Consider the following 26,454-nt stretch of genomic DNA (forward strand, 5'->3'; position numbering starts at 1 on the left):
TCCATTCCGACGGGCTGGCCTTCTTCCACGCCTAGGACGTGGCTTAAGACCTCGATCAGCTCCTCTTCTGAGGTTGAGGCCGAATCTACGACGACGCCCTGCCCCCCCTTCTTCTTCCCCACGGAGGGTTTCACGGGGGTCCTATCGATGGGCACAAAAGAAGACTCCCTCCGAGGAGGCAGGGAGATTCTGGGCCCTGAGGTCGCCACCACTGGTGCAGCCTCCACAGGCTGAGCCAGGGCCGCCGCGACCGTTTCGATAGAGGGCTTGGTCGGATGGTCAAGGCCTTCACCACCTTAGGTGCGCTCACCGCCTTATCCTTGAGGGAGGGGGCACTGTCACGCTCCTCCTCTGCCTGAGAGCTCGACCGGGGCCTCTCCAGGAGCTTCGCCGGGTGCTCGGCCTTCCTCTTACCCGACCCAGAGCGTTGGCTCGTGGTTGATGGTGCCGGGGAGGGTGCGCCCTGCCTGGCGCCCGTAGAGCCCGACCGTTCGGCGCTCCCGGTGCCAGCGGACTCGCGGTGCTTGGCCTTATGTTGGGCCCCCGTCGCCGGGGCGCCCTCAAAGGTCTTAGAAGACCGCTCGGATTTCTTCTTCTTCTCGCCAGACGGGCTCTTACCCTCCAGCCAGTTGGCGAGACGTTGATGACGGTCCTTCATGGTCCGTTCCAACATGTTGCCGCAAAAAGCACAGTCCTTCTCCACGTGCGTTTTGTCCTCATGAAGGCAGTAAAGGCAGAAAGAGTGTTCGTCCTCCTTAAAGACGTTCTGCAGCTGGCATCCAGGGCAGACCCTGAACAGCTTTCCGGGCGTCGAGCTTCCCTTCTCCTGGGCCATCTCCGAGACCGGGCCTGAGAAGCTTCTGGAGTCCTCCGAAGTGTAGCTCGACGAAATCTTCACCCTTGAGGGGCACAGACGAATCCGACACGGGTCCCCGTTGATCGGATGTAGGATCGGTGGAGCTTGAGGCTCTTTTGACTGAAAGAATCGAAGTTTTTTGTGAAAAAGCGCGAAAAATAGCACTAACGCTCGAGAGCAATAGCACGAGGATCCCAACACATGAACGTGCGGTAAAAATCTGAAGATGGCTGCCAGAGGCGGTGCTTAGGTAGAGGGCAGTCATTGGCTGTGGTCAGTATGACGCAGAGACCAGTGATTGGTTATTACTACGAAAGACAGATCAGAAACGAAACTGATACTGGTTTTTTTCTTTACCGAGGATTCCCAGCCTGACGACGGGGAATATTCATGAGCATGTGAATCCATGCCAGACCCCATGCTGGAGAAGTGTATATACGTAGGTTTCTAGAAGTTTTGCTGGGTAGGGGATGTTAGTGATCGGGTTTATCTTGCAGATGGTGTTGGGGTCAGCGAGGGAAGAGGCAGAAGGACCAATCCCCAACACGCTTCCTTCCCGACTGTTCTCCCCGCCACCTCTCTGACCCCCACTGGAACCTCCTTGCCCCTTTTATGCTTGCATCGCCCTGAACTGGCCCCTCTGGACGCTCCTACCTCAAGCGGACTAATCTGCTTCTGGCTGTTTGACTCGTTTTTCAATACCTTAAAAAAGACTGAATCTCTTTTCTGTAGTGCTTTTGTTTTTCTATTCCATTCCTTGTCAGCCACTTGCCAATCTGCTTCACTCGTCTGAAGACATTCACTTCTTAGTGAAAGATGAGCAGAAGGAGTAGTTAAGCGAGAGAGAAACAAGACTGTCTCCTTACTACCACCTTGGCCTGTTGCTGCCACCATCCACACTGAGTCTTACTTCCTCCCTCTTGCCTTTTAATGTTACCTTGTTCTACTCCACTACAGGATTTAGTTCCCCCCTCCTGCCCTCTGCTTGTCTCCTTCTGTTTTTACTTCCTTCTTTCTTTCCCCTGTTCCTATAACCTCTTCATCTCCAGGCTTTACTTCCTCCCTGCTTTCTCCTTTAACTCTCACCACGTTATTGGCTTCTGTATAGATCACCTTGCCCTCTCTCCTGCTGCCCCTTTTCTAGCTCCCCTCTGCAGCACTGTACATACAGTCTCTACAGCACCTTCTCCAAACAGTATCCAGTCATTGCATCGAATACAAAGCATTGAATACCAAAAGCATCGAAAAAATGCATCTAAAAAAGTATCGAATGCATTTTCTTCAAAGGTAAAGGTTATATTTTTAAGTATAATGGGTTTTAAGGGGAAAAAAAACTGGGGTTGGGGGACCCCCCCCATTAAAAAAAAATGGAAAAAAATGCATTCAATGCTTTTTTCATTGCTTTTTTTTTAGATGCCAAGGCATTTGATGCTTTGGCATTCGGTGCAATCACTATAAACCCTCCAAACAGGAGCCACACAGCTCCTATCAACTAACATTCTGAAATGGGCTGCCTGGCTGATATAGCAACATGCCCCCTCCCACTGACTAGAACTAGGGCTGATGATCTGCAGCTGTGAGCCTAAAGGGTGCGAGGGTTAGGATTGGCTAGGATATCTCACTTCCCAATGTTCCGAATAAGGCAGAAGGGGCTGGGCTAAATCCATGAGAGCCCTTGCAGCCATTCTGAAATTGAGTACAGGGAGAGGCTGGAAATGCTGCTTCCATGGAGGAGTTCCTGCTGTGTTGCTGTTCAGAAGGATTACCCGTTAAGGTGCTGTTGGGAAGTTAAGCGTGTTAGGGGGGCTCTAATGGTGTTCGGATTTCCCTTAGGGTCTCCCTACCCTGGAAGGGAGAATTTAATTTCCCTGATCCATTCCCGATTTTCTGGTTAGAGGAGAAGGGCATTGTGAGAGTTGTCCATATGAGGGTGATTTCTCTGTACAATATCAGTGTGTGGGTCCCAACACAGGTTTCCTGATCTCTTCCCTGGCTTAACTGACCTGACTGGGTATTTTAACAGGTTTACTCTATACTTGGTCCGTACTTCCACTTCCCAGGCGCAGCACAGGTTTTGTTTCTGTTCCTGGGGGGAATTATGTAATGTGAGTGTTTTGCGGAGTTATTTCAGTCTTGGCAGGAGTTGCGTTGAGCTGTGCTGCACTAGTCTCATTAATTTCACCCGATTTCCAGCAGGAGGATCTTGTTTAAAACCACTACTTGCAACGTGGAGCATTCGCAGAGGTGTTGCAGTCTCGGCAGACTCCGGTAGATGTCAGACGACAGCGATGTCAGCGAAGAAGCCGCGCCTGGGAAACAAGATGCCCAGAGAACTGGGGCGGTTAACATCTCTGCAAGAATGAGTGCCGGAAACAAAGGAGAGTCAGCCTCGGTGCACGACTGAGGAGGTGAGTGAGTTGTTACGTGGTTCACGGGAAGCCGCCGCTTTTTGTGACAATGAGCAGACTATTGGTTCTGGCGCTTACTACACTCCTCCGACCACCCTTAAAGTTGCCGTCACAGTGACAGCTAGCACCGCAACTTACAAAAGCAGCAGACAACATTGGTTCGATTCAGCTTTTAAAGTTAAATGCGCACACGCTGAATCGTATTTATGAAGCTGGAACGACCTGTGCTTATGAAGGAGATAAGTCTTGGGAGATTTCTGAGACATTATTTGGAACAGTACCTGAGCCAATGTTGTTGGTGGGTTCAACGAATTTCAATAACAAGAAGAAAACTTTCCCTTCAGAATTGTGCAGGACGAGCGGTATTGCGGTTAGCTCTGCTGATCCCATGTGGAGGGGGCCCTGGCAACACAAATCATGCCTTTGACTTTACAATGCCCCAAGAAAAACAGAAAGTCGACAAAGAGAAAGTCCACACATTGAGATCTTATTTGATTGCTAAGCCAACAACAGGTCCTTCACTAATAAGTCTAAAGATCCCTAAAAGTAAGCCGGCCTGGCAAGCTGTGGGTTTGGGATCAAACCAGGCTTTCTTTAAGCATAGATTCTTCTATCATACCCCCGCCCCAAAGAAGATTACGGAGGCACACTTGGTGCATGACTCTGAACCACACTTTAAAAAGTAAATCGGGGAGGTGGCTGACGCAGAGTTATTGAAGAGCATGATGCTTATTGAACATTCCCCACCCACGTTAGATGACTTAACGCTGATTGTGCAGCTGGAAGCTTCCAGGAATGGCTTGTCGGCCATAGATGCATGTACTGAGGGCACGGCTGCCTGTGTGGACCTCAGAGGCCAGCAAGATGTACCAAACAAGGGATTCTCTGAATTAACAACATAGAACTCCCAGAAGACAATGATATGGCAGACCACTGAAACACCAGTTTGCCCGAGAGATGTGGGACCATGGCACATGACGAATCATAAGACACGATGAGAGCCAGAGGTCGCACATCACACTCCCTCCAGGTACAGCAGGAGAAGAGGAGAAAGACACCTTAAAAAGACTTTTGCAAAATTCTTTTAGTTGGACACTGGAGGATTCTTTATTGTAAGTTAAGGATTTTGTGAGGCGAAATTACCCCTTGGACTTTGCCACATCGACCACAGTATGGCATCCCAGGTCCACAACAGCATCTGTCTGCAGTAAAGGTATTTCCCAATTCATAGACCATTCACTTTCGGATAAACAAACAGAAACAAATACATGTACGATAAATCCCTTATGAACACAACCGGACTGGATTAAGGTAGTGCCGTTTTGGGCCCACAAGGGGATGGACCATACAGAAGACTCAGTTAGGTCCCTTATGCCAGGAAGTATGATAGAAAATGGGGATTATACAATTACTGTAACCCGTTTACTGCGACGGAGATATATATATATATATATATATATATATATATATATATGTGTGTGGGGTAGGTACAGTATATAATGGATGAAGAGGAGGTTGTGGGGGGCTCGCCCATATAAATATGGGCTGAAAACAGGATGAAATAAAAAAAGTCTATTTTTGGGGGTCACAGTAAACGGGGTGCAGTAATCACATAGATCCGAAAATGGAGCAGACGATCCAAACCAACAAGAAAAGGGCTACATCTCCCATAGTCCCGCTTTCCCAAATGAGGAAAATGTCACACCTGAATAGCAAAACACACTGACAGATATTGGAACAGGATAATGGGAACATTGGGGGTAACCCACAAGTGTTTGAAAGGGAGGCAGTCTTAGGGAACATGCACCCAAGTGGCAGCAGGACATTCATTCCTCACCCATACAGTCAATGGACAAACAGAGCCTCCTTCCTCCCCTACACTACCAGGAACACCTGGAGAAGAGAACTCATGTCTCCTGCACATTTGTCAACACAAGGGAGACCGAATCAATGGCCACCTCCGTTAAAAGGAACGGAAAGGATACCAGCAGTGCACCAAACAAAAGAAACATTTTATTGAAAGTACCACCCCACTGGAGAAATGCTTAATACACACCCTGAGCCGTTAGACACAGGGGGTCACCAACACAAAATACAGAGAAGGGAAAGCCTGAGACAGGGGAACAAACCAGCAGCTCCTTTCCAGCCAGCAACAAAGACTGAAGATGGTGGTTTTCCCATTTTAAGACTTCCCCCATGAACTCAGAACAATAAAGCATCCCTGTCATGGTGGACACTGTGATGAATCCTGCAGAGTCCTCACAGTAACCCTACCTAGAGTCTCCTCCCTGGTGGTCAGGGGAAGGCAGCTGCTGTTGGATCCTAACCCTGGGGGTGGTATTAGCCGGGAGGAAGAAGGGCCCCAAGGGAGTAGGATGGCTCAGTTAGGAGAGACGCAGTATTTGTCTTCCTCAAAGGGAGAGATTTCCATGATACCAGAATATTCAATGGCTTGTTGCCGGAGTGAGACTTCCCTTCCCAAAGCTTGTTGGTAGTGAAAACGGTTATGATTAGCATAGCAAACAGAGCATTAAGACTCTGGGTTCTGAAGAATATGATTCTCCCTTAAGTCTGAACCAACCATTGATCCCTTTAAAATCTCTTCCTAAAGGTGTATTTAATAATAAGAGTGAAGTAAATAAAGTTGAAGGCTATAGTCAGAACATGGAAAGTAATCAGAACATTGGGGACTTCAACTCCCACAATGCCCCAAGTACTGGGACGAGGAAGAGGGGCTCAGAGGCACAGAACTGCAGTGTGCAGTTAAATGATCCTAATAACCCACACCCGAGCAGGACTTTTAGGCATTTATGGCCCCCTCAGGTGCAAGCCATTAGAATAAGGAGGTGAAGCAGTAGTAGGAGTTGTGAGCCACAGTGGAAGCAGGGAAATGAAGACGCTGGAGCCGTCGCTGGTGTAGAAGCGGATGTTGGATCCGTGCAGGAGGAGCAAGGCAGGCTCCTTTCCCAAGTGGTGCGGGCCGCAGGAACATGATTGAAGCTGTTGAATGTTTGAAGAGCATCAGTAGAAGCAGAGGCAGCTGTTCAAGAGGACACGGGTAGCAAGACCGGTGAGTTGGCCTGTCTTAGGTAACGCCGAACGCTCCATAGTCAAACGCTGACTGCTAATCCAGACTTTGAAAGTCAAACTAATGCAAGAAAGTATTACTGGTGTAACAATCGCTTTAAAGGAAAGCCAGAAAAGAAAGGTTACAATTATTATTGCCAAGACGAAGAGGGGGCAATATTGGAGCCATATAAAGACTTGCATGGCCAAAGCAGAGAGGGGCAATACTGAAGAGGAACAATGACAATCATTGCCAAAGTAAAGAGGGGGCAAATCTTCAGAGAGTTTATAACCCACATTGGCCAAGTAATACGAGAAAGATACTGCAGACAAATTGTAACCAGTAATCCCAGAAGGGGGAAGAGAATTATGCAATACGCCAAAAAGCATTGCCTATGCCAAAGAAAGACAAATGTTATAAAGAGGCATTGTGAGCAGTTGTGTGATGTAAAATTGAGAGCAAGAGTGGCACAAGAGAAGCCCTCCTTATAGGAGCTATCAAGGGGGAGAGGAATACAACCTGCATTGCATGTAGCAAATAAAACAGGGGAACACACATCACCAAGAAGTTGTGAAAGTGAAGGATTCTTCTGAAAGTATGAAGCAAACCTCATCACAGAGCACTTGTAGTAGTGTTGGGAGCTTTTATCCTGGCAGGAGAGTATACCAGGAACAGGATTTAGTTCTAATCCTGGCAGGTCAGTTGACCAGGAAGAATACTTCGAGGTACTGCATTGTGAAGAAAATAAAGTGGCAACGCCACTCCCGTGTTTGATGAACTGTGTTAAAAATCATCCTGACAAAAACCTTGTTGTGAATCTAGAAGAATTACTTATGTGTTTGTTTTCCAAGAAGGAGAAGTGATTTTGAAATACTGAATATCAGTTGGATGATAAAAGACGTTTGTGGAAACAGTACCAAGTGAAATACTTTTGGAATGAAGAATTTTATGTACAGAACTTGGTTACAAAAAGGAACTTCACTTATATTGAACTTTGGTTGGAGATCCTGCTTTGAACTGGGGGAAGGGAATTCGACCCAGTTTACAAGTAAACCTAATTACAATGTTTATATTGAGTGCAACTGTAGTGTTTTTTAACCTGAAATGCCATATTCTACCTATATACAGATATTGTATGTACGAGTTTGAGGGACAGATTCCTCTTATTAGAGTGTTTTCCTTTAGTTCTATTTTAATCGCAGGGAAATCCTCTTTAGGTTTGGGAAAACAAGGCATTTATTTATTTATTTTTATATTTACAGCAGCGTGCCAAACCCTCAGGCATCAGTAAGTGCGAAGTGACATTCTTAAAAGTGCAGGCCCATACATACAGGTTACAACATGTAGATGGCTTTTCGTAGCATAATCTGGCAGGCCAAGCCTCATGGCACGGGGGAGGAGGGCTGCATCAGTTATACAGATATATAAGCGACAAAACCAGGGTAAATGCATTAACTGGCCAAGTCACGCCTCATGGTGTGGGCGGCTACAACAGGTATACATATATAAAAGATAAAATCAGGGTAGATGGATTAACTGACAAAGCCACGCCTCATGGTGCAGAGGGCTACATCTGGTAAGCAGATATGAGACATAATTGGGGTAAATGCATTAAATGGCAAGTTCACGCCTCGTGGTGTGGGGGCACGTATGCAGGCAAGAGTGAAAGAGACAAAGATATGTGGATCACTAGGTAGGGTGTTTGAAGATAGCAAAATGCTACATGAATGCCAGATTAGGGCCATATACAGCATGATGTGGCAGGTGAGACAGATAAGGGAGGTTCCCAGTAAAATCATAGTGGAGTAACAAGCTGCAGGAGACAAAGTAGGTGGCTTGTACGTCAAATGTCAAATGTATGTCCCAAGTGGAAGGGCCTCCCCTCGTAGAACGGGGAGCTGCTTCCATTGTGCGGACAAGCTAGATAGGTAGAGTAATGAGTAAAACATGTAATGCTAGCTCTCAGCTAGCAGGATGATCATGGATATTGAGGTAATAGGGGTGAGGTAGTAACATGACAGTGAAACATTGTGGTTGGTAGGTTACAGGGTGTGAGAAGGGGCAGCAAAACAGCTATGGAATGGGTGCAGGACACAGTAATGGGCCTGATAAAGAAGAAGGTTTACCTTAAAGCTGAAGAGCTTGTCTGAAGGATGCGTCCAGGGAATTCAGAATAGTGTGTCCAAGAGATAACGTCAGAAGCTGCAAAAGAGTAGGCTGCTCCAGGAGGAGTAGAGATCTGAGGCACCCTTCACACCCAGACAGGTGAGCAAGGCCTTTTATGTGGGCCTTCGATGTCGGGCTGCACCGGCTTTGCCATCCAGCTCGTTCCTGGTAGCCAAGATGAAGAGCTTTCCAGCCAATGGCAATGCTCGAAAGAAGCAGGCTGGGGAAGCAAATTTAGCATCGACGAGGTGGAGGGGAGGCGGGCATGTTGGTGTGGAGCTCCAGCTCCCAAACACCAACATATAGAATTGCGGGCAGTGTGGAAGAGATGGAAAGAGCATGCCTGCATTGCTCGATCTCATGCTCCTCTGGGACTATTCCTCCGTTGTTGAGGTGTGCTACAGTGATTCCCCTTTTGAAAAAGCTGTCTCTTGATCCGCTCTTTCCAGCTAATTTTCATCCTCTCTCTCTTTCACTCTTCTTTATGAAGTCCTTGGTGTGCCCTTTAGTGATCAATTTCTACGAATCCATGGCTGTGCTCGACATGTTCCAATCTGGCTTTAGACCAGGCAAGGGCACTGAGACTGTGCTGGTCTCGGTGCTCGATGACCGGACGCTTACTGCTGATCAGGGTGGAGTGGCGGCCCTGATCCTTTTGGATCTTTCAGCTGCCATCGATACCATTGACCATGCCATCCTGAGTCGGCTGTCAGCTGCTGGCATGTCAAGTGCTGTTCTTCCATGGATTTGCTCCTTTCTGTCTGACCGGTCTCAGCAACTTTTACTTTGACCTTTTCTCTCTGCAGTTGTGGCTCTACTATGTGGAGTTCCACAGGGCTCTGCCCTGTCCCCCACACTGTTCAACATCTACATTCAGCCTCTGATTGTCCTCATCCGATCCCACGGCTTTAGATGCTACTCGTATGCTGATGACAAACAGCTCTTGGTCCGGCTTGACTTACTCCATCTGTCTAATGCCAATCAGCTACGAGACTGCCTTGCGGCCGTGGGACTCAGGATGTGTGAAAACTTGAAAAAACTCAGTGTTAAGACAGAGGTGTTGATTGTGGGAGTCAATACTGTTCCTTCACTCTGGGCATCATCCCTCTGGCCACCTGCGTTGGGTATTTTCCCAGTGGCGGTTCCTATTGTTAAAAATCTGGGTGTCAATATATCGGCTTCCCTTTCTACGCCTCTCAGATCGGTCCGGTCTGCCAGGCTGCTCATTTCCAACTTAAAGTACTTAGGAAGGCTTTGCCTTATATTCCGCTTCATCTGCGTGCCCTAGTAGTCTCTGCCCTGGTTGTCAGTAGGATTGACTACTGCAATGCCCTATATCTGGTTCAACCAAATTATCTAATTCATCGCTTGCAGGTGCTACAAATTTCTGCTGCTCACCTTGCTACTGGTAACCCATATCGGGAGCACATTTCACCTGTCCTTAGGTCTCTCCACTGGCTTTCAGTGGCTAAGAGTGTGTCTTTTAAATCCCTGTGCTTAGTATCCAGGGCTTTCTACGCTGCGAGTCCGGAATATTTGCAGTTGAAATTTCGACCCTATGTTCCGGCTCGTACACTGCGGTCGGCTGACCGCTCCCTGCTGGCTGTCCCTCGAGGGTTAACGTGCAAGAATGGGTGGCCGCTCCTTCTTGGTTAGAGCCTCCATGTTGTGGAATGCCCTGCCGATTGCCCTTCGGGCCTGTCCAACTCACATGCTTTTTAGGAAAGCTTTGAAAACTCGACTTTTCTAGCTTCCTTCTTTCCTGCTCTGCTTGATTTAGCTTCAGTTTTTAGTGCCAGGTTGCCTTTTTTGGTGTTGGTTGTGCTGTACCTCGGTACGAAAAAATATATTACATAACATAACTGGTCACACCTTTATTTAATAAAACGGCAAAATTGTGAAAAAAATGTACCAAGTTGTCCGCCTCACATTTCTGACCCCTCAACGCCCAGAGAGAGCAAGTGAACCCTATGGTTAATCAATAGGAAGCCAGTAAGTCCAAACAAAATGTAAAGGCCAGCTCCGATGACAAGAGTGGAAGTGAGCTTTGTGGTACAGAGAAGCCAAGTTGTGGTGTTAAAGGGGAAGGAGATTTCTGGAAGACAGAGGAAGGTTGCTGGGCAGGTTGTAGGGCCTGGAGTAGAAGACCAAATTGTAAGATCCGGAGAGGAGAGGGAGACTGTTGGGCTGGCTATAAGACATGGAGTGGAAGAACAAAATGCAAGATGCAGAAAGGAGGGATGGCAGGTCTGTTGGGCAGATTGTAACACCTGGAGTGGAATGGTGTATTGCAACGACTGGAGAAGAGGCTGATTGTAAGACCCGGATAGGGGGGACTGATTTAAAAGCTTGAGATCGAAGGAGACTTAAAGCCAGAGACCAGATATACAGAAAAGAACGGCAATTGAAGTGGAGACCAAATGGAAATGTCAGGTTTAAAGAGACATGGCACAGCCATAGGCAAGGAAAGGGTAGATGAAGCAAAGACAGAGGCCTTTGATGAGGGATCAACATGGAAGGTGAAATCGAAGGCTCAGATAAAGGGAAAGGAAGAGCCGGAAGACAGAAGGTGAAGACAAAGGCTCTGACCAAGGGAAAGGCAGGGCAGAGGCCCTGACAAAAGATAGGGCAGGCAGCACTGAACAGTGTATAGAAAGAAGTGCCCCAAAGGGTACAGACAATAGAAGGGTACAGACAAGGAAGGTGACGAGAAGGAGGAAGCAAAGGATGTAAAAGATCCTTTGGGGACTAATCCAGGAAATAAGAGCAAACAGTATCCGAGGGACATTATGACAAACCCCAACCATCTCTACACCTTAAATAAAACGCATTAACGTGAATGTCTTTGTTGCATCATTTGCTACCACTTGTGACAGTGTGTCATCATAAATGGAACCTAAAAATACCCACCTAAAGGTAGAGGTGCTCAAATGTGGCACTGGTTGGTTCTTCATGTGAAGCACATATGATTTATTGTATGACTAAACATTAAACCGACAAAGAAAGTCAATAGATGCCGCCTCATGTAAAGCACAACACCCAACGTGAGACATTAAGGCTGCCTCAATAATGCATTGTTTTATTCATGAATAGTTCATGCCAGTAATTACCTACTGCCTTCAGAGACAGCACCCGACACAGATATTGCCACAAATTAAAAGACATCAGTGACATCTTTATAAATGTTTGTAAACCCCTATGATGATTATACAAGAATTTGCATGTGCAATATTTTTAAATAAAGAATACATTACTGTGTAAATGCATGAAAAATCATTGGTTTTCTAACATGTCTTTGGCACTTTTTTGTTGCTTCTCTTGCTGACTTAACCACAAGTAAAAACTCTATTTTAGCCCAGCTTCAATCTAAAAAGAGGATAGTTACCATCTGAACAAGACCAGATGGTCAAAGCCAAAGGAAAATCTTTGCACTTAGCAGGTCCCCTTTCAACCCCGCCTGCAAGTAAGTCGGCCAGGTGGTCTGGCTAATAGCTGTTCAAACAATGAAAGCCCTGTGTCAGCGAATCCTGGCTAATATTCAGCAGAGGACGAACTTGGGCATGTACATTTACATAATGTCTTGCAGTTTGAAATGTTAAAACACAGAAATCTATTTCCCTTATAACATTACAATTGTAGCATTGCAAACAAGCCAAGAATTGTGTTTTAAATTGAAGAACCTCCTCTTTATTATGACACTTAAATCTAATTGCCTCGTTTTTAAAAATAATTTAAAAAATGATGAATATTGATAATTCTCTAAATAAACCGACTACATAATTATTCTGCATATTCAGACGTGTCTGGGTAGCGGGATTTCAGAAATCTGTTTTATTTATGTAGCATGCTGCTTTGGAATAATAGTAAACAAAAACTGATTTGAATTCAATATTACTCAGAGCAAACGGGCCCCCACATTTATCTTTTCAAATGCACAGAAGTTATAACCAACCAATCAACATTGGGTGTGTGAATTCTATAAGACTGCGACTATGAGGGAAGACAATGGAAAGATTTGACCAAATGACATAATCATGGGAATATTGCACATTTTAAAAAGCAGAATCTGACATGGAAGGGCATTCTGACTATGGAATTATAAGCTGCATGGAAGAACACCATCTGTTCCAATTGGATGAGTTCTGAATATATTATCTGAAAATGACAAGGCCTTGTCCATGATGAAATTTGAACCAACTTAACCTGATGTAGAATGCTTTCCTGGAAAAAGGAAGGATGGGACCCGAAGGGGCCTGCTGACTGGGACTTCCTTAGGGAGTACTTCAGGGGTTCTGCTGGTTTCATGCTGCAAATACACTATTTCAAAGTGGGTACGAAAACTCCCCAAATAGTCCCCTATAATTATTGCCTTGATTGGTCACTGGGGTGCAAGGGAGTTGAGAGGTCATTTCCTCTAGGGGAAGCTCATTCCAAATAGACTAATCTTGGTACAGAGTTGGTCAATTATTCATAGAATGAGAACAGGATATGGTAGTTTGCTAGTGCGAGTTAAATCTGGTTTTCATTGTACTGGGCGTTCAGGGAGATTACCTTTTAATAAATACAGAAATGCCTTTTCTGTGCTGTGTACAGTGGGTAAAATGGGAATGGTTCCCAGTGCTGACAGTGTAGTATTTTGTAAGTGATAGTTAAATTGTATCGTGGGCATTCACATGTGTAGGCTGCTATCCGATTTGTGGGAGAGTACACAGTTAAATTGGATCCTGGGGCATTCACATGTGTAGTCTGATATTGGATTTGTGGATGGGTACGCAATTTCACATCTCCAGGATTAATTGATAACTTGTGATCAGTGAAAGCCATAGATATTAACAAGTGAATGCGTAGGTGAAGGGGAGTTAGCCATCCTAATGCCCCTTGTGAGCAAAAACAATGCAAATATAAAAATATCCTCTCCTCACTCTTGACACTGCACAGAGGGAAAAAGGGATTTGTATTAGCGACACAAGATTTGAAAAAAGTGAGAGGGGTACTCATCCTTATTTTAGAAAAGCACAAAACCGTTTTACTATCTTGTGTGGGTCAACCAAAAAATCTGTGGATTCTGAAACGATAGCACTGCGTGCCCATAGCCCATAACCTACAGAATTCCTATGCAACTCAGTGTAAACATACTTTAAAATATTGCATACATACTAGCAACCCACAATGCCATAGGTACTGTGATGTATGCAACAGTTCTCTGATTCTAGTACTTGTTGGTAATATTGTGGAAAATAACATTTCTGAATGGTTTGTCATGTAACTACGTGTAATCTAGAAAATGTTTTGAAGAGATTCGATAGTTTGTCAGACAAGCAGCAGAATTACAACTATAATTCCTATTGTTATTCGGAATTAAATGTATATAGAGAGCGGATTATATAAATGGATGTATGTGTGCAATGTTAATGCAGGCAGGTTGTTTTTGTTTACAAGCTGCCTGTATGTTGTAAGTGTGGTGACTTCTCCTACATACAACTTGGGGACCACCTTTTTATTTATTTTCATCAAACAAAGTATTGATTCCTAAATAAGCCTTCTGCCTTGTCCCCAGAATTGTGGGGTGGGACTGCATTTTTGGGTGCATTATATCTGCAATGCCCACTTAGAGAAAATCATGACATATTAACTAGTATATCTTCCAAATTGCTATGTACTTTAAAGACTGTGTTGCACATTATGAACAGCAAACTTGGTTATAAGGAAACCCTTTGACACAAGAAGGGAGATTCCTATTGTGCTGAGTTCTTCATTAGTAAATAATTTGAGACAGATACTTTGTGGAACATTATCCAGTATGTTATGTTTGGCTATTATTATCATCCAGACAATTTTAGTGAAGATTAAGCCACATCCTGACTTTATGTAGAATTGTAGATAAACACTTTCAAAAGGTATCTGCTTTTCCCATCTCTACTTTATAAAAACACAAGTGATGAGGTGGTGAGATCTTACTGTGGTCCCACAAGAGCACTTGATAATGTTTTCACGTGACATAACTGATGCCATGTGTTCTCTTGGTGACATCAGTTCTAGATGCGTACAGTCCCAGAGGTTACAGAGAAGAAAGTTGGTTGGCATCGTTAGATGGAAAGCAGCCACAGTAGTGTTGTAAGTGATTTTAATTATTAACCAATGAAAACTTACCTTGGTTTTGTACTTCAATTTATTTCCGGAAGCACGTTCTGCATAATAAACTTATTGTAACAAAATAACTATGTAATTTCCCAAAGGGCGTCGCTGTGCTTTTGTGTGTAATATTTGTAATAACTAATGTTCAGCCAACCAAATATTTAACATATTTAGTCATGAAATAGTTTACATTTTCTATTTAAGCCTAAAACGGCATGTATAATGGCCGTTCCTAGTCTTTTCCCACCAATATTTTACTGTATTTCCATCACAAGAAGCAATTACAATATTTAAAATAAAAATGGCACCATGCAAACGTACTGTTTTTGTAGCAGGGTTCCCTGAAAGGCTTTCCTTTGGAAAACACAAGTGCCACAATGAGGTACTGAAAGCAGGAGACAAAAAATAGCGTTGCGTTTTCATAGTTTCTGATGTTTTTGTCGTGCTTATCAATCGTTGTGTTCTTCAGGTGAGAAGAGTTGAAGTCTGCAATTCTGGAAACGTTGCATGCACTGAAACAAAAATAACAATTTGATTCCAAAGCGATTCCCCCAAGGGGGCAAATTGTGGGGAAAGGGGAGATTAGTGAGAGGGTTACTATGGGACATCAAATCAAACTTCTTCATAACATAACCACATGCCACTAGCTCTCATTTATCATTTACGGCTTTACCTTTTCTCGGGCAGAAGTCAAAATGTTTTGACTATTTTTATGACACCTCAGAAATTGTGTTTCTTATGGCACATTGACTCAATCATGGAAAATCTAAACACCACCCTGGCAGAAGTGAGCCTATTAACCGTGTTCAGTGGAGCACCATTAAATCAGTCCATTAAAAGGGCTTTCATTTCAATGACACTGTTACTCTAATATCAACCATGACAATAGTGAACATTATGGTAAAAAGGGGCAGAGCAATGGTGGCTTTTCAGGGAACAATAGATCTAATTCGCTCATAGATGCTGCAATTCATAGATTTTCAACTTTGAACCTTCGCCTCTTCAAGAAAAGCATATATTCCCTAAGTAACCTACAGCATGCATCAGAAAAAGCATCCAAGAACTAGATATACAGAAGGTTTTCATAGAAGGCTTCATGCTTTGCTCTTTCAGCTCCTAATTAGTTGTCACTTCATGAATCTCGGAAGAAAGAAATGCCACATGGGCCCTACATTCCCCACCCCCATATTTGACTTTCAACAATACCGTTTTATGATGCTGACTGGAAAGTACACAATTTCTAATAAAGTTCTAAACAAGTATTTAAATCCTTTCAGAGATCTATTCAAGCAAAGAGTTTGATTGTAGAATTATTTGCTCAGGAGTGACCTAGGTTTGAGGTGAGGAGCAAGGGGTTGGGGCAAGGGGATTCTGGATTGCCCGGGCAGCATCTGTAGATGCGGCCGGTGATGAGAGGGAGCACCGCGCTGAGAGCAATGCCCATATCACACATCGGGATACTGATGCAACATTTTCACATTGGCTAATTTCCAATCAATACCAAGTCATACAGATGTATAGGATCACTAAAACACATAGCAAGGTTAGTGTTTTAATTAAAAATCTACTTACTTTGAATTAGGAGTCCATTTTTCATACCATGGTTGCTCTTTAACCCAAAGAAAGGCCAACGTTTGGAAGGCAAGACAGACAAGAATTTGAGAAAGAACGGAAAAGAGCAGTGGACCGGAGATGAGGCCAGATGGTGGCTTTTGTGCAACAAGCTCTTTCCAGGCAGGATTTAAACTCACTGCAAGAAAAGTACAACATTGTAAATAATGAAAAAGCCTAAAATTAATAATCAGTGCTTTTCTCTAGTTCAAAAGGTCATAAAATGACTGACAAACTCTAATCACATTTCCTAAAAAGTCGAACAAGTATTCTTGGTGACTGACAGCTACACGCACGAGTGATATGTATACAGAATCTGTTTACTTTCCACTGTAAATCGATATGAAAGCCTGCCTTTCCTACTGGGGTATTGGGAGATGGGAGGTGGAAAAAGTAATGGTGGTTCCCTAAAAACATTTTTGGGAGTAAACATTTACACCCAGGAAAATATCCCTTAATGAAAATGATTTACATTCAGTGATGATATACTCACTAGTAAAGACCACCACCAAAATGATAGCCAGATCGATGAAGAGAAACTGAAAATCTCCCAGGTTGCTCAGGATCTATGAAAGGAAAGGACAAGCCAATGAATCCCCATGTACACCAACGCATCTTGCTAGAACCAAAAGCGTTTGCCAAGTGACCATGTGTTATGCATGGCCCCTTTAGACAACTTTGGCTTTTAAGTCAGAAGTACTTTGCGTTCTCAGACAAGTTCCACTTTTCCATTTTTAAGCACGAAACTGGTTCTACGACGTTTTGGCTACCTTCTATTAAACATGGTAGGTTTGATCTTCACTTTTTGCCCATTGCATTTTCAACTCATTTGTTTTTTGTTCTGAGGGATCCTCCCCCATGCCCTGTCCCATCCCATCAACCTGCCCACCCCATCCTCCCTTACTCTATTTATATATTTATTACAGGGCCTGTGGTAGCAGCCCTGTATTTATGGTTAAGTTGCTCACCTTTTAGAAAAAGCAGTTTTTGGGTGGCTTATAACTTTGGCGCCATTTCAAAAATCCTCACCAAACTTTGCAAAAAAGTCTTTGGGCCTCATCACGAGTTGGGCGGTATCCCTGTGGTATTACTGCCGGGATACCGCCTGGGCTAATAGCGCTATCGCCACCCGGTCTGGCGCTATTAGTGCCGGATCAAGGGTTGGCCGGTAATGGGTGCAATTAGCATGCGCTAATAGCGCTGCGTTAATTGCACCCGAAATTGGGCGTTAAGTTGGTGCATTTACACCCAGCTTAGAGCTGGGGTTAAATGCTGCCAGACTCGTAGTTAGGCCCTTAGTTACCGCCGCATTTAAGGGCTACCACCCAACCCGTGATGAGGCCCTTAGTTACTTACCTGTAACTGTATTTCTCCAGCATTGGTATCTTCCATAGATTCACATGCTTGAATATTCCCCGTCGTCAGACTGGGAATCCCCAGTAATTTAAATGATATAAAACATGTCTTTTAGGAAAAAAGCTACATCTATAGAGCCCCATAGGGCCTATACTTCTATAGAGCCCTTCACTTGTGGGGTCCCTTCACCTCATTTGGTCCTTTTGGGCCCCAAACCAATGAGGTGGCAGGGCTTAAGCTCCACCCCAGTCAGCCATTTTCAGATTTCAACCATAAAGGCTAGTAACTGACGACTGACTGCAGAAGGAGCAGCCTCTCCCCAGGGGAGAAGGATGGGCGCATGTGAATCTATGAAAGATACCAATGCTGAAGAAATACAGTTACAGGTAAGAAACTAAGACTTTTCCGGCATTGGATCTTTCATAGATTCACATGCTTGAATAGAATTCCAAACAGTTAACTGTAAATCCAACATGTCTGATAGCCAGAAGGTTGCACCAGCATGTGCATGCTCGATATATATCTTGTCTAACATACGTATAGAGTACAAAGTAAGGCTACCAGAAAAACACATGTAGTGGGACAGTGGTAACAAACAAGAGTCAAAGTTAAGGAACAAAGGGATGCTCCTACCGTAAGTGAATAAGTGCTGAAGCACTGCTTGTCCTACCGCTGATTCCCTTCTACTGTCTTCTTTCGAGCAGTAATGTCAGGCAGACGTGTGGAGAGTACTCCAGGTGGCTGCCGGGCAGATGTCATTTAGAGACACTCCTGCCTAGAATGCGGTTGAGGCTGCTCTCGCTCTGTTTGAGTGCGCCGTGGGCGTGGCTGGCAGAGGGCTATTTCTGATTTTTTGACAGTGAGTAATGCAACTAGAAACCCAACGTGCCAGACTTTGGTTTGATATGCATTGACCCTTGGTTCGTCCTGCAAATGCGATAAAAAGGCTTGTTGAAGTCCTAAAATCTTTTGTTGTTTCAATGTAGAACTTAAGTGTCCTCGCCACATCTAGTGAATCTAGCGTCCGTTCCGCTGCAGTTGTGTGGTTACCAAAGAAAGTGGCCAAAACAATTCTTTGTGCTAAAATGGATTCAGATATGACCTTTGGAATTAATTTATGGTGAGGTTGAAGAATGACCCTGTCCCTGTGAAAGATTTTGAACGGTGACTCGGTGGACAGTACTCCCAGAGGCGCCTGGCTGAGGCGATAGCCGCCAAGGAAGCTGTTTTCTATGATATGAACTTTATGTCCCACCTGTGAATAGGTTCATAGTGCGCTCTAGTTAGCACGGCTAAGACTGGGTTAAGACTCCAGGCTGGAGCAGTTTTCCTTTGTCTGGGAGAAGAGTGCATAAGCCCTTTAATGAAGGCTTTGATCGACGGGTGTGCCACTAGAGAGTGCTGATGATGCCTGGCTGTATAAGCGGAGATGGCTGAGAGATGGACCTTGATGGAAGAAATTGCCAAACCGCTCCTCGCTAGAAGTAGAAGGTAAAGTAAAATTTGTTCTGCAGATGCCAAGAAGGGATCTCTGCCAAATTCCAAATACCAGGATCTGAACCGTTTCCATTTTTTAGTATATGTCTGTCTGGTGGATGTAGCCCTGGCGACTCGCAGTATGCCCCAGCATTAGGGATCTAGAACAAGACTGTGGAATTTTCGCTGCTGAAGAGCCAGCCCCAGAGGGATAAACTGGACGGGTTGTGGTGAAGCAGTTCGCCCCTGCGCTGTGACAACATGTGCAGGTGAGGCTGGAGGTGGAATGGCTTCTCCAGTGCTAGCTGAACGAGTGCAGGGTACCACATCTGGAGTGCCCACATTGATGCCATCAGTATCATTGTGCAATGGTTGTTCATTCATTCTGCGCAGCAACCACAGGATCAATGGTGTCGGAGGGAACCCATATAGGAATTTCCCCTTCCATTGTATGGAGAATGCATCCCCCAGGAAGTATCTCTGCGGGTACCTGGAAGCAAACTGATCACACTTTCTGTTTGCATCGGTTGCAAACCAGTCTATGGTGGGTTTTCCCCACTTGAGGACTAATTTGTCCATGTCGCAGTCGTCAATCTCCCATTCGTGGGATTGAAGGAATTGCTGGCTGAGTTTGTCTGCCAACACATTGTCCTTGCCGGGAAGATGTTCTGCCCTCACATGCATCTTGTGGTGTATTGCCCAGTTACAGAGATGTTGAGCCTCCATCGAGGGGATGTTGGATCTGGTGCTGATTTGTGTAGAGCATTGATGTGGTGTTTGTCTGCACTGTCACCATTTGTCCGGAAAGTACCGGTAGGAAGGACTTTAGTGCCCACCGCATAGCCCAGCGTTCCAGCACATGTATGTGCAGACAGGATTCTGCTGACGACCACATCTGGCCTACCATTCCAGGGCCTTGTGGAAATTTGGCGTGAGATGCACAATGTCCTTCCACGATCCACTGTGTTGAGCCCATTGGCTGTCCAGCTCCTCCTGAAGCAGTCTCATCTTCAGTCTGCAATTTTATACAAGGAAAATACAGGAGGACATCGTGCCCAGGAGGAACTTGTATTGTCTGATAGTGGATCTTGCTCTCTTTGAACTATGCCATGAGGATTTGCATTGTGGCCACCCTGTCCGGAGAGGGGCGATCCCGGGGAACTAGAGTGTCCAGATCTGCTCATAGAAAGATTGCTATCTGTGCGGGCAGTGGCAACGATCTTTCCTCTTTGGTCGAGAACCCAAGCTCTTGGAGTAGGGTTGTTCTTCCACTGTGTCTGACACGGTTTCCAGGGAGCTTCCTTTCACTAGCCAGTCGTCTAGGTATGGAAAAACCTGTACCCCAGACGGCCTGTGGTGAGCGGCCACTGGGGCCAGGCATTTTGTAAACCCTCTTGGTGCAGACTTCAGCCCGAAACAAAGTACTTTGAACTGGAAATGTTAGTCGCCGACAGTGAACCAGAGGTACTGTCTGTGGGATAGGTACATGGAAGTAGGCATCCTCCAAGTCTAGGGTAGCGAGGAAATCACCCTTCTTGAGCCATGAGATGACAAGCTGAAGGGAGGTAATCTTGAAGTGTAGACAATGAACAACTGTGACCTGTACTTGGAGCTGGCACCAGGAAAGGAGCAAAAAGGACGGTGGTCCTTGACCTTTAAAGAGCTAATCGCCCTAGCGGTGTCTGCTTTGATGTCCTTCAAGTGCTCATCTATTTTCTTGCCAAATAGGTATTGCCCATCAAATGACATGTCTAGGATTTGCGCCTGTACCTCAGGCCTGAAACTTGTGGCCTTCATCCAGGCTTGGCGTCTCAGGTGCCATTTGTCTAAAACAGCAGTGGGCGGTGTCCACAGAGGTGTCAATCATGTGGTCCAAGACGACTACTTTGCCGTCTTTGATAATAGCTCTGGCCTCAGTTTGAAACTCTGCTGGAAGGGGTTTAGTGAGATGGAACATACAGAGCCATAATTCTCTATCCAGCCTTGCCATCATGGCCATGGTGTTGCTAGGCTGCACCGTCAACAATGCCGCTGTTGAAACCATACGCCCCATCGCTTATCCTTCCTTATCAAGTGGAGCTGTGAGGGGAGAGGCTGGGTTTTGCAGTCTTCTCTTTGCCGCCACCGTGATAACAGAGTCGGGTTTAGGATGGACTCGGACACAACGGAGCCGAGTCTGTAGCTTTGTACTTCTTCTCCGGTCTAGCCACCAGTGCCAGAGTGGAAAGAGTACTGGCCAGGATTTTTTCACCAGAACCCCAAATAGTCTCTAGTATTGGTATTGTCCTGATGGTGCAGCGTCTTTTGTCCCTGTGCTCATAGAGGACTAATGCTTTCTCCTCTGTGGAGACTTGGATTTTGAAGATCACTGCCGACTTTGCCATGATGTAGTTAAAAGATACAATATCATCCGGAGGTGAGGATACCCCTGGCGAGTAACGTTTCTTCTGCTTCTCGATGACAACAGAATCCAATCGTCTGTGTATGGAGTGTCCTGAGGCAGTTCACCCCTTTCCGGCTTGTCGTCATACTGTCTGGGTCGGAAAACTCCCTAAAAGGATCATCAGGTTCCCTGGCATCAGCTACAATTCCGTCCGGACATTCTGAGGCTGTAGCAATTGAAAGCGCATTGCACGCTTTGGATCTTTGAGGTGAAGGAAATGGAAGCATGTTCTTTTGTGAGACCTGGGTGATCCGCCATAGCGCGAGCATGATGAAGATCGCGGAGGCAGCGGGGAGTGATGCAGAGTAGGATCTGTAGGAGACCTGCTTCCACTGTGTGTCAGGCAGAAACCTGTGCAGTTCCCTTAGGGACCACTTCAAAAGATTTAAGACTACAGGTGTTCGGCAGTAAACCCACTTGGTAGCAGTCTGTACCACACAGATTCACTTGGTAGCTGTGGCTGAGCAGTCAGACTTCCCTCAAGAAGAGTTAGGCAGTACGCAGAGTATACACAATAGGTACAGAGACACAGTAGTACAAACAAACACTGACCAGAGCTTTGGTGTAAAAGTATATAATTATTTATTTAAAAAACACTTGTAGTGTACACTAGCAAAAACGAGGTAAGTAAATTCAACACACAGTCACTATCGTATATATACAACCCTATTCACTTATTAGACAAGTCTTAGTGAGAAACACCACTTATTTCCAGACAGAGGTGAGCGCTTAACATAAGATGACACTAATAAGTTGTAAAGAAAGGGAGGGAAAAAGGCAGAGTTAAAGAAGCACACAAGTTTCCATACTTTCTCAAAGAACCACAGTAAGGCAGAATAGGCAGAGTTCTACTGGAGAGCAAGGAAGTCAATTGCCAGGCCCACTCTTGGAGAGAGCAAGCAGAAGGGGTCCAGGTTCACACAGTGGGGTTATGCCCAAAGAGTCTTGTAGATAGTTCGCACAAAAAGGATGAAATTCAAGTCAGGAAAAGTTAGCTAGGTTGTCCGAGGCTGGCCTAGGTTAGAAAGTCGAGGCTTTTACTGTCACCCCGAACGATCTGTCGCAAGGGAAGCCAGGCGGGACACAGTACCTTAAGTGGGAAGGGAGCTCCAGCAGGGGCAGTTGTTCCTGGCAGCAGGTGCAAGTCAGTGTTTCGTCCAGAGGAAGAAGAGGTCTCGCCGTGGAGGAAAGATGAAGGTTGTTGCACTGCCAGGCAAGAAACCAGCCGCGGAGTCCTCCGGTTAAAAGGTACTACCCTTTGCGGTAGTGGTAAACCGTGGTATTCCGGTTGCCGGGCGGCCACGAGATGCTCCAGGAAGGTGAAAAGGCGGCAAAACTGGTTATCCCCACCAGTCAAAGGAAGAAGACTCTCCGGACTGGAGATCTCCTCTGTCGTCAGGAAAAGTGGTGAGACGGTTCAGCAGGGCTCCACCGGTGGTGTTGTCGTTGCAGGTCGGCTCAGCTTCTCCCTCCTCGGATTCTTAGGTCCTGTGGCGACTTCTGAAGTTCCAGTCCCCAAAGCCCTGCTTTTATGCAGCACACCCCCATTCACTCAGCCTAGCTGTCAATCAAACATGCTAAGTGGTGAGCCGGCCGGCTCACCACTTGGGCCAATTACACAAGAGTGCGACTTGAGTTACCAAGGTAACTCAGTCCAGGGTGCCTAAACTCCCTCCCACACCCCCTGTGGTACCCAGACAGAGCGGCACCACTTTTGGAGGCTTCCGTGGAGAAGCCCGCCAAAAAGTGGAACAAAGGGCTCGACTTGTGTTGGAGTCACAGAATAGAACACAAACACCATTTTAGAATCGAGTTCTGGCAGAAAATACCAACCGGTGAATTAATATTAAATAAATAAACCGGCGGTATGTTCGAGGCTATAAGAATTAAATAATTAATGTTTGGTAGCCTCGAACAATGGGAAAATCCCATAGAGATATATTTGCGGTCGAATATAAAAAGTAGTATCCACTGCCACCAGCCAAAACTCGATCAGGGGGGACGGAGACGTGCCACCTCGAACAACAGACCCTGGGGCAATCGAATTGCCCCGACCAGTACGTCCACAATATGATGGTTTGTACTGGTTTCTGTTCATAATTTGGGACTAGCAAAGCCAATGGTGACTTTACATACCCTGGGAGACAGTAGTCAGTCCCAGGGTATGGAGTCTATGTTGGGGGGTCGCTACGACACCCCTGGGTTACGGCACGGAGGGTGCTGTGTAACCCACCTAAAAAAACACACGAGACCCTATGGAGTAAAAGACCCCATAGCCCATAAAACACATGGAAAGTGAAAGGAACACCTCAAATCATCAGAGTGGGAGCAAAAGAATCTCACTCTTAGCAGGAGAGAAACAAATAAACCCCAAAAATCCAGCAAGGCTGCTGGGGGACTCACTAGGTTGGGGAAATTAGTCTTACAGAGAATTCTCCTCAACAGTGTGGTACACCAGTGATGTGCTTTGCGAAGGCCCGCTTACAAGAACTGTCTAAGTGACCAGGAGCATTGCCCTTTGCCTCCTTTGGAACTCGTCCATAGTTCTGGGCATCGACGGAAGTAGGGTAGGGTCACAAGGATATGCCACATCTTCCATTACCAGTTGCCAGCGTGGACTGTGCTCTTTAGGTTGCACTGGCAGTTGTTCCTCCCCCCTCTGAGAACTCCTCCTGCAAAATGTCAGGCAGTTTGTTCATCTCAGTTACAGGGGATAGAGCGGTAGAGCCTTCTAACCCATCTAGACATGGTGTATGAATGCTTAAAGCTTCCTCTGGCTGTGGAAAAGACTTGTCGACAACCTCTGGTGATGTTGGGTCAATCAACAGTGTTTTTCCCTGCTCCTGGGGGCTCGTTAATGGTTTTTCCATCGACGATGACGGGTCCTTCGACAACAAATGTTTGGACGTCGACGAGTGCTTCGTCAACGAGGATGTCTTTGTTGACGCATGCCTTTCAATAGTGCCCTTCATGGGCAGGTGCTTAGTCGACGGTTCTTTCTTTGATGAGGCGGTTTGACGGTGGACGACTGTTCATCTGTCAACGACAGGACAGTTTTAGCGGACGGCAAAGTTAGTTTAGTCGTGGACGGGTCCCCTGGACTGCCGTTTCGCTGACAAAGAAGAAATGGAGAAACCTTTATCTTTGTGTAGTTCTCCTTCCAGCAGACCTTTAGATACAGGTTCAGTTGAGGATTTCCCACTCCTCTTCTTGCCCTTGGATGGCAGAGAGTCTGCTCTGTCCTCTGAAGAAGCTCTCCTCTTTGGAGCTTGCTTCTCAGGATGCCTGGAGTAAGTTGAGGGCACAGTCTTGCTGGATTCCTCATCAGACGACATCTGTCTGCTCTCCAGGTGAAGTAATAGTCTCCTATGCCTGTCTTCCAGAGTCTTCTTGGAAAGGGTTTGACATATTTTACATGACTGGATGCCATGTGGGTAAAGGCAATAGTTGCAGAGTTTGTGGGGGTCTCTGATGAAGATTACCTTTTTACCACACCTGGAGCAGTCCCTGAAAAGGGAGGTCTTCTCCTTGACAGCTTGTACTTGAGTCTCAGCCATGAGGTGAGAGTAGGCAGCCTAAAAACACAACATTTTTAGGAGGCAAAGGGTGGAAACCTGAGCTCAAAAGGTTGAACCAGGAAGACCCAGTGGTAGGGAAGCTAAAAAAGCTTAAAGTATGACAAAAATGTCTAGAATTAGTATGGAAAAAATGAATTTGCTCAGAGAGCTGAAGAGGATTCCCCTGTTCAGTAGACACAGTGAGAAATCTGAAGATGGCTGTCTGGGGTGGATTTTTAGCCCTGCCACCACATTGGTTGGGACCTAAAAGGACTAAAGAAGATGGAGGGACTCCACAACTGAAGGGCTACACAGGCCTGATAAAACTATGGATGTAGCTTTTTTCCTAAAGGAAATGTTTTTTATTATTATTTAAATTACTGAGGATTCCCAGTCTGATGACGGGGAATATTCAAGCATGTGAATCTATGAAAGATCCAATGCTGGAGAAGTATATGGCCTCATCGGAATGATTTGGCGAAGATTGGTGTGGTTTAGTCCGGGGGAGCAAAGTTATAGGGGGAGGCCAAACATTTTTGAAATCCTCAGACACAATGGAAACAAATTTTTGCTTGCGCCTACATCCCAAACCGCTGGATGGATTTGAACCAAACTTGCGCAAGGAGTGGCAGCTTGGTCCCGAAAGTAGGCTTTTGCAAATTTGGTGTGAATCCATCAAGTAGTTTAAAAATAAAAAGGGCAAAAAGTAGTTTAAAAAATGTGCGGTATCTGGGTGCAGTCTGTGGACTAATTTTCTGATTGAGAGTCCGTGGACGCCTCTGGACCAATCAGAGTGCAGCGTGACATTCATGGACATTATACATGCCTGCTGATTGGTAGATTTAAAACGTGAGTCATGGTGAGTCAAAACGTTTGAAACGGACGCCATGTTGGATTCATGAACTGCGCCCATAGACTGCGGACATCACAAAAACAAAGCACTTTTCAAGCTAATTAAACAATCTGTGGGGAGGCGACGCGTTATGGGGATAGGATGGGATATGGCCATAAAAAGGCAAAAATCAGTTATTTCATCTTCGAAGTCTGCTGTGCAGGGACATTCCTGTGATGTTCGCAAACATCTCAGATGTTCGGGGACATCTATGCATATTTCTGCATTACTGGGTCTGTGAAAAGCAGTTTTTGGATGGCTTAGAACTTTGGCGTCACTCAATGAAACTGCATGAAATGTTGCAATATCATTTAAGATCTGACCCTTTATGGATTTGCAAAGTTCTGCCAAGAGGGGGCAAAATTGAGGGGGGAATCCCAAAATATTTGAAAGGCTTATAAATTTGGTGCCGTTTGACAAATCTGCACAAAGGTTTGCAAAAAGATTTTTGAGCCAGATTCGAATGTTTTTGCAAAGTTTGGTGGGA

At 45.5% G+C, this 26,454-nt stretch overlaps 1 protein-coding gene across 2 annotated transcripts in view; it reads right to left on the minus strand.

Moving 5' to 3' along the window:
• ATP13A3 (ATPase 13A3) overlaps positions 1-26,454 on the minus strand; it is a 1,430,808-nt gene that overhangs the window by 210,167 nt on the left and 1,194,187 nt on the right. For both annotated transcript variants that reach the window (XM_069618570.1, XM_069618569.1), the window contains exons 27-29: positions 16,737-16,809; positions 16,205-16,382; positions 14,954-15,144 (exon numbers count right to left, since the gene is read on the minus strand). In XM_069618570.1, the coding sequence (XP_069474671.1) occupies positions 14,954-15,144; positions 16,205-16,382; positions 16,737-16,809 (442 nt within the window). The remainder of the gene's footprint in view (positions 1-14,953; positions 15,145-16,204; positions 16,383-16,736; positions 16,810-26,454) is intronic.

Source organism: Ambystoma mexicanum, chromosome 10, assembly GCF_040938575.1.
Source record: "Ambystoma mexicanum isolate Mex_15411 chromosome 10, UKY_AmexF1_1, whole genome shotgun sequence".
In the NCBI taxonomy this organism is placed as follows: Eukaryota; Metazoa; Chordata; class Amphibia; order Caudata; family Ambystomatidae; genus Ambystoma; species Ambystoma mexicanum.